Below are 8,869 nucleotides of genomic sequence, written 5' to 3' on the forward strand. Positions count from 1 at the left end.
AATATGATGTCAGTATATAGTACCTAAAATGGATAAATTAAGAATTGAGTAGCAGAAGCCTGCACAGAGAGAAAGAAAGCTACCAGAAGAAACAATACAGACATTCAAAGTTAACGTTGGGAAGGGAGTGTAGCAAAGGGGACTTGTTTCATCATACATTTAGTACAGTGTTTCATTTTGTTTGTTTAGAAAAATTAGGATTAAATTATATAGTAAGTTAACTAAATTAGTTGTATAACTATAGGCATTCAGTAGCACTTGGTAAATTTGTACCTATTTTCCATTGAACTGTTCTACAGAATTGTCATACTAGAGGCCCAGTGCACAAAATTACTGCACGGGTAGGGTCCCTAGGCCCAGCGATCAGGGCTGATTGGGGCCTTGCGGCTGCCAGTCAGGGCTCGCTTCCCCGGCTGCTGGCTGCCACCTGGGGCCTCCCTTCGTTCCATGCCGCCACCTGGTGGTCAGTGCACGTCATAGCGAGCGTTAGAACTCCCAGTCTCCCAGTCAAACTCCTTTGGAGACACTTTGCATATTAGCCTTTCATATATATAGATAGATAGATGATTACTGTCTGGATGGCAGCAGACATTCCTAGAGAATGGAGCCATGCGTGGACAAGAATTTGGACCACGTTATGTTATTTCTAAGTGTGGCTCCTGGGCCCCCAATTGATAGATTTGTAATGTTGGTTTAAAATGCATTTAGTGTAAGTGTTCTCCAGGAAATGCATTGAATGCCCTGTAAAAGCTACTCTTGTGTAGCATTCAGAAGAAAATAGATTAACACAGATTAAGAAACTTTCCTATTCTATACTTTATGTCACTATTTAATAAACTGGTTTTCTCTCAACACAGATGGTGCCTGGTGCTGGGTCTGTGCCTGCTATCCAAAGAATCCCTCTACCTGGGGCAGAGATGCTCGAAGAAGAGCCTCTCTATGTGAATGCCAAACAGTATCACCGCATACTTAAGAGGAGGCAAGCCCGAGCCAAACTAGAGGCAGAAGGGAAAATTCCAAAGGAAAGAAGGGTATGTATAACATAGGGAAGGATGTAGGAAGAGAATACCAGGGTTCTACTTTAGGAATAAGTAAAACCTTTTATATGGTTTGTTTTGAGTACCTTCCAAACAACTGAAGGTAGGTAGATAGCTGGTTTGTTTTTGTTTTTTAATATATTTTTATTGATTTCAGAGAGGAAAGAAGAGGGAAGGAGAGAGAAACATCAATGATGAGAAAGAATCATTGATCGGCTGCCTCCTGCATGCCCCACACTGGGGATCAAGACTGCAATTCAGGCATGTGCCCTGACCGGGAATGGAACCATGACCTGGTTCATAGGTCGATGCTCAACCACTGAGCCACACTGACTGGGCTGATAGCTGGTATTTTTTTTTTATAAAAGTTATCATTTGCTATATGTAGGTGCAACTACAGAAACAAAAAAATAACACTGGCTTAAATTATTTTTTTTTAAATTTTTCTTACATAAAAGAAGCCCAGAGATAAATTGTCCTGGGCTGGTAGCACATTTCCACAGTTCTCAAGACTCATTCTCCTCCTGTCTTATTCTAATTTCTCAGTTTGCTATTTGTAGTCCAAGATGGCTGCTTGGGCTCCAGCCTAGGAGCAAATGAAACAAAAGAGACAGCTCTCTTTTAAGGAAACTTTTAGGAAGTTTTATATTTCATTAGCAAAAATTTATTTTTTTTAATTTTTTTTTTTTACTTCATAGAGGAAGGGAGGTGGAGAGAGATAGAAACATCAATGATGAGAGAGAATCATTGATCAGCTGCCTCCTGCACACCCCACACTGGGGATTGAGCCAGCAAAATGGGCATGTACCCTGACCAGGAATTGAACTGTGACCTCCTGGTTCATATAGGTCGACGCTGAGCCACACCGGCCAGGCTCCTTAGCAAAAATTTAATTACATGGCCAGTTACCTGCAAATAAGGCAAGGAAATGCAGTGTTTTTACTAAGCAGCCATTTGCCCAACAAAAATTTGGTCTGTTATTAAAGCAAAAGAGAGGATATATATATATATTAAGAGATAGGTAGTTATCTATGGGATACCTTTGGGGAGGGGAGTCTTTTTTATTATATTCGTTTAGCATTTACTTCTTATGGTAGTTATATATGGTTAGCTATCTAGTGTTTTCTCCAAAGCTTTCTCCATAATTCAAAGTCCTAAGTGCCTCTGGTGGCTTTGATTTCTGGTTTTAGAAATATCTGCATGAGTCTCGGCACCGTCATGCCATGGCACGGAAGCGTGGTGAAGGTGGGCGATTTTTCTCTCCAAAAGAAAAGGATAGTCCTCATATGCAGGTAAGAAGACTTCTTACTTTGTATTTTCTCAGGTGGAATCTTTTGCATTGTCTAAGCTTTTTCCCCCAACTGAATATTTACAGCAACCTAAAGCTCTAGGAGGTAAGCATTTTACAGTTGAATCAAAGGTTTAGACAGGTTAAATAGTTTGCCTAAGGCGTAATATATATATAGTTAAGTGTCTGTCCGACCAGTAGGTATGAAGCGCACTGACCATTAGGGGGCAGATGCCCAACACAGGAGCTGCCATGGCATGCACTGGCTATTTAAAAATAAACAGCACCATGGATCTGGTACCTACAAACCAACACTCAGCTTCCCCCAAGTGTAACACAGGCCCTAGCACCACCCTGGAGCAACAGCCCACCAAATCGCAGCCAACGCTGTGAAGATCCCATAGTGCAAAATGCGGCCCACAGCCCAGCCTGGAAACAGTCATTGTGGGTGCCGGGTAATGACGTCACATAGCAACGCCCAGCTTCCTCTCCCTAGTGACTAGCCTCCTTAGAGTTTCTTCACCCCAGGAACACAACTTGCTTTATAGCCAGGTGCAAACATTTTACAGTTCAACCAAATGTTTGTGAAGTGTTTTCCCATGCTTCATCTCATTTGATCCTCAGAAGTCCTGGAGTAGGTAGATAGGAGACTTGATAGAACCCTTTTTTCTTTTCATTAGCAAGACACAAATAGCGATATTAAAATATTTCTTCTAATTAATTTCCTTTCAATGTGCACAAATCCGTGCACCGTGACACTAGTACTTAATAAAATGGTACAACTGAATTTCAAACCCAAGCAGTACAATTCCATAACTACTATATTGTACTGGTTCTTACATCTAATTCTACTGATTTTATTGTATTGACATTTCTGAGTCAATATATCTAAAGTAGAACTCTTTTTTTTTTAATGCCTCAACCACTCATCTCAACATGTCCATCCATCCAGTTACTAGAATTATCCAACTCTTGATTTTAGCTCTAAAATATAATCTGAGCCAGTTTACTTTTTTCCCTCCCAAATGTTAAGCCTAGTCTAATCCCCTCTCTTTTGGTTCAGTTAATATAACAGCTGCCAACTGGTCTCCCTTGTTCCATTCTTGTGCTGCTCTGGTCCATTAGCCACATTTTAGTGTGATATTTTTAAATGTATATCACATCACATCACCATCTTGCTTAAATTCCTTCTACCCTGCCCTTTCTCATTTACACTTAAGACTAAAATCTAAAGTGCTTACCTTGGCCAACAAGGTCCTGAATGATCTAGCTCCTCCTGCCTACCTCTGGCTTCATTTCCTCCTACTCCTTGGTTTTTATGCTCTTGCTATAGCATTGTTCTGTCTTCTGATTAGGACCTTTGTCTTCAATATAGCCAATTTGTAAAGCTTTTCACTCAAGGAACTCTCCTAATTCTGTGTGCTAACAATATGACCTCAGTCAGTTTACTTAGCCTCTTTTAGCCTCAGTTTTCTTCACCTGTAAAATGGGGTGCTAATGATACTTCACAAGAATGTTGTGAGAATGTCATGCAGTAAGTCACATTAGCCTAGTGCATGGTGAGAGCTCAGTAAATGCTATTAGTATTCTCACTCATTGATCAAGACCAAGCTCCAGGCCTACCACCTTCAGAAATCATTCAGCTTATCCTTGGATCATGCTAATTGAGACTTCACTGCCTTGGTGTGAAAGAACTGAAGGTGGTTACTATGAGTATTGCAGAAAGCTTCCACAGACAAATCCTTGTCTTAACACTGCATGTTGTAAGTGAGAGGCAGCAGTCAGAGTTTAGTGGAAAGAATATTAAATGGGTACCAGAGACCTGGGAGTTAGTTCTTGCTGGGTTCCTGAGTAACTTATTGATTCTAGTCCAAGCAAATCACTTATACCCATCTGGGAATCAGGTTTATCTAACTTCTAGGTACACTGTAACCTTTTAACAAAGTGCGTCAAAGTAAATAAATCCCAATGTCACTTAGCTCTGCTAAGTGCTCAGCATTTAAATATAATGATTAGAAAATAATGACCAAAAAGTATACACACACACACACACACACACACACACACAGCATGTCTGACTGGCATGACTCAGTGGTTGAGCCTCGACCTATGAACCAGGAGGTCACGGTTTGATTCCCAGTCAGGGCACATGCCCGGGCTGTGGGTTCGATCCCCATTGTGGGGCATGCAGGAGTCAGGCAATCTACTTCATCATTGATGTTCCTATCTCTCTCCTCTCTCTGAAATCAGTCCTATATAATAAAATGGTAATATGCAAATAGACCGAACTGCAGAACAACTGAACAACCAATCAAAACGTAATATGTGCCCTAACCAGTTTGGCTCAGTGGGTTGAGCATCGGCCTGCGGACTGAAGGGTCCCAGGTTCGATTCCGGTCAAGGGCATGTACCTTGGTTGAGGGCACATCGCCAGTAGGGGCTGTGCAGGAGGCAGCTGATGGATGTTTCTCTCTCATAGATGTTTCTAACTCTCTATCCCTCTCCCTTCCTCTCTGTAAAAAGAAATCAATAAAATAGATTTTTATTTTTTTTAAAAAGTAATATGCTAATGATATGCTAAGGATCCCCAACTGCTCGCTATGATGTGCACTGACCACCAGGGGGCAAACAGTCAACTGGTCGACCAGTTGCTATGACATACACTGACCATCATGGGGCAGATGCTCTAACTGGTAGGTTAGCTTGCTGTTGATCAGGACTGAGCAAGATGGGCCAGACACACCCTGGAGCCCTCCCGCGGTCCCTCCCCGGCCTGATTGTGCACCCGTGGGTTCTCTCAGTCTGGCCTATGCCCTCTCACAATCCCGCACCCCTTGAGGGATGTCGGAGAGCCGGTTTCAGCCCGATCCCACAGGCTACTCCCCTTGGGAGGGCGCCAGACGCAGGGCTCATGGCTGGTGAGCACTGCTGTGGCAGCGCGAGCCTCTCCCGGGACTGATTGGGCACGAGCCCACGGCAGGCACAGTGGGGCCAGGATGAGCGGGAGTGGCAGGTAGGAGTTGCAGGCGGCGTTGGACTGTGGGTTTCGGCCCGATCCCTGCAGGCCACCCAGAGGGACCCCACCCATGCACAAATTCGTGCGCCGGGCGTCTAGTAAAAATATATTTTAATATAGATATAGTATGACATGGCTTTTCTTGGTCTTTCTCTTAGCCACCTCTAAGGACCCTTAAACAGTAAAGGTAGAGCACAACATAGGTGTGCTATCAACTCTGGAGTGTTCAGTAATGGAGTGGCAGGCCAGATCAGATTTTTAATCCTTTTAAGAATAAGGTTTATTGTCTCATTTCCAAATGGAGCTGCATTTTAATCCATTTATGCAGACTTGCAAGCAGACCTTTGGTTTTCTTGGCAAAGTTGTATCTATGTCCTTGGTGATAAAGTAGTGAGAGCCACAGTTCCTGTTGCTTTTGCAAAGTACTTTAATCATGATTATGCTTTCTTTGTCTCTAGGATCCAAACCAAGCAGATGAAGAAGCAATGACACAGATCATCCGAGTATCCTAACCCCAGGCCATGTGATGGAGATGATCAAGGTCATGTTCCTCACCACTGTTCCAGGAAATTGATCACTTCTTCCGATGGGACACTGATGATCACATTCTGCCCTTTTCTACAGGACAGAAACCCACTTAGTTTTTCAAAGTGGCTTGGTATTATAATTGCAGCGGTGTCTGGCAAATTGAAGTTGCAAGGCTTTGTCTCACCCTTTCAGTCAGGACTTATTTTAGACTGTTGATGACATTGACGTTTCATGGACTAGGATGATGCGAAGGACTCATGCCAGCCCAACAGTACCACACACAGCACTTAGATGTTGACTGGTGAAGCCAGCCAACCATCTGAGCAGGGGAGAACAACCTTCTCAAGCTAAACTACAATCCGGGAAGCTGAAGCCCACTCCTTCCCATGGACTCTAAACACCATCTCAGGCTAAGTGAATGAACACTGTATTCAGAGATGACTTCCAGGCATGGAAGTTCAATCTCATGGAAATAATAAATTCTCTGAGATGCTTTCATCTAATCTGTGGTAATAATAAGAATCTCTGTCTGCGCAGATGATAGGTTGGTATTTTTGGACTCCAAGCCAAGAAAAAGCTAATTCTGGGGATAGAATGATAAAAGAATCAAGCACTAAAAATAATTGCTGAATCTTTTTTCATTTTGGCCAGTTGTGGTCTGCTTGTCCATCTGTTGACAGGTCATCTGGACCATAGTTCTTACTATGGTTACTTGTAAGACAATTTAGAAGGTACTGGACCTTGAAACTTCCTTTCCTAAGTAGAGAACAAAACAATACAACTATGCTGAAGTGCTGAGGACATTTGTAGTAACTCCTAAACAGAGAGGCAAACTAGAGATTTTCAATCATAGGCTTGGTGACAGCATTTGGAAAATAGAAGGGTTTGTGTGTGTTTCAGTCTAGAAGAAGAAAGAGAGGTAATATACCCATGTGTTGTCATATAGCATGATTCTTCAGTTGATGGATGCCTGGGATGGATCATTAAGATGAAGAGACTAATTTACATTTACACTATAATCTTTTAACAACCGAAAGAGAGAAGTCTCAGATTTGGTCTTTGACACTTTCTGGAAAGCACTGTTCAATCAAGCTGTCCTAGACGTTCTCCAGGTTACTTCCTAGAACTTAACGTGGATGTTGGCTTCACTCCTGCAAGTGCTTTGTGCTGGACCCAGAAAACGGACATTCTCATGTTTCCCATGGCAGCTGACTCATTGGTGCCAGCTTCCATTTGCTTCCCCCTTTCTCCATATGCCCTGTGCAGGAAGGTTTTCACTTTGCATCTACATTTTGGGGACAAATTACAGACTGGAACTAGAGATGCCTGTAGTGTAAGGAATTGGGCCACAGTTCCCAGAATGGGTTGTGTCTCATTTCTTTTCTAGATGTTGAAGCCTGGTAGAAGTAAGGTGATACTTCAGAAGAGTTTCTGCCTACTCTGGAAACAAAGAAGGAAAACTTAATTCTTTTTGACTTAATAACCAAGAGTAAAGATTGGCTCTTTTTATATTTTACTCTAATTGTATTAAGAGATAAAAAGTATTTCACTCTCTAAAGAAAACATCATAAGCATTGTAATGGTCTAAATAGAGGTACAGAGCTATGCAAAGAAAACAGGAAATGAAATATATTTCTAATTCCTGAAACAGAATCATCTCCTGGCTTCCAGATGTCAGGAATGGAGACTTATTCTTTGGTAGACTCACTAGAAACTTCTGGCTCATTACATGCGTTTTAGATGTTAATTTATCCAGTAATCCCCAAATTTGTCAAATGACAGATTACTAAAAACAATGAGAAATTTATAGCCCTTGGTTTGTTTAGGAATCTTTAAGATGCAGAGTTCAGAAAGAGATTCCTCAGACCTAATTTCTAGTACTTAAGCCAATAGTTCTAAAATGCTATTTATTTGTGTCTGTAAGTTTGTACATAGTAATTCCAATCTCATTGTTGCGGAATTTTTTCATGCATTTGAGTTTTCCTTGAAATTTAATGCTTCAGTTGTCATTATTGTCATTGCATTTCAGCTAATTCATGGCCCTTTTATTGTGGTCATTTTTAGCATATCATAATAACCCACAAAGTGGGGGTGAGGTGGATTAAGGTTTGGATTTTTTTCTTTATTTGTTGCTAGAAGTTCTTCTATTCATTTTTCATTTTGACTGTAGTGATGACTTTTAGATATAGAGTGAATGGATGAGTGAATAATTGGCTTAATAGTTACTTCACTTCATGAATGCTTTTTTTTTTGCAGGATAATTGTATATATTTTAATTGTATTGGTACATTGAACATGTCAGTGTCTATATCACTGGACCAACAACATTTTTGGCTATTGAGTGCCTGATAATAATGTCTTGATTTTCCTTTGGGACTCAATTATATATATTTTCCCCTCAGCAGTAGGGGGAGTACAGGTGATCTGATCATTGATGTCATTACAATTGTTATTTTTAAAAATAAATTTATGAGAAAGTGATTTGAATTTTGAGAAGTCTACATCCCCTGGGTTCTAGGTTGTTTATAATGTTGAAATTGATCTCTGTAGATAAGACATATGTAGTGTCCAGGCCTCTTACCTAGCTCCTTCCTTTAATCTCTTTTCCTTCCCTTTTGGCCTTCCCACTCTGCTGACAGGTATTTTCTGTCATCTGTGGGCTGATCATATATTTGGTCTTACTGGAAGTGTTATCAAAATGCAAAGAATACCTTGAGTAAAATTAACCCACCAAATGGCATTGATTTATTAGGTGTTGTAGAACTATAGTGAAAATGAAAATGTTTAGATTTTTACTTCTGCAGGAAAGACAAAAATACTTTTCTGATTGTTAAAAATCCACGTGTACTCAGTTGTACTGCTTTGTGTTCTCTTGGAATCTGAGCAACAGATTGGAAACTTAAGTATGTCATTATCATACGGAAGTCAGGAATTAAGAGAATAACAGCCACTGGGAGCCCTCCCATGGGAGACCGGATTGATCAATCCTGGCAGACCACA

At 41.1% G+C, this 8,869-nt stretch overlaps 1 protein-coding gene across 11 annotated transcripts in view; it reads left to right on the plus strand.

Annotated features, from left to right (window-relative positions):
- The window catches only part of NFYA (nuclear transcription factor Y subunit alpha), a 29,230-nt gene extending 20,880 nt beyond the window's left edge, over positions 1 to 8,350 (plus strand). For 10 of the 11 annotated variants that reach the window (XM_006103618.3, XM_006103616.3, XM_023744886.1 and 7 more), the window contains 3 exons: positions 858 to 1,031; positions 2,228 to 2,329; positions 5,800 to 8,350. In XM_006103618.3, coding sequence (XP_006103680.1) covers positions 858 to 1,031; positions 2,228 to 2,329; positions 5,800 to 5,853 — 330 coding nt within the window. In that variant the 3' untranslated portion in view covers positions 5,854 to 8,350. The remainder of the gene's footprint in view (positions 1 to 857; positions 1,032 to 2,227; positions 2,330 to 5,799) is intronic. The other variant, XM_006103615.3, reaches the window with a different exon arrangement.
- Positions 8,351 to 8,869: the final 519 nt, after the last annotated feature.

This window comes from Myotis lucifugus, unplaced genomic scaffold, assembly GCF_000147115.1.
Source record: "Myotis lucifugus unplaced genomic scaffold, Myoluc2.0 scaffold_496, whole genome shotgun sequence".
NCBI classification, from domain to species: Eukaryota; Metazoa; Chordata; class Mammalia; order Chiroptera; family Vespertilionidae; genus Myotis; species Myotis lucifugus.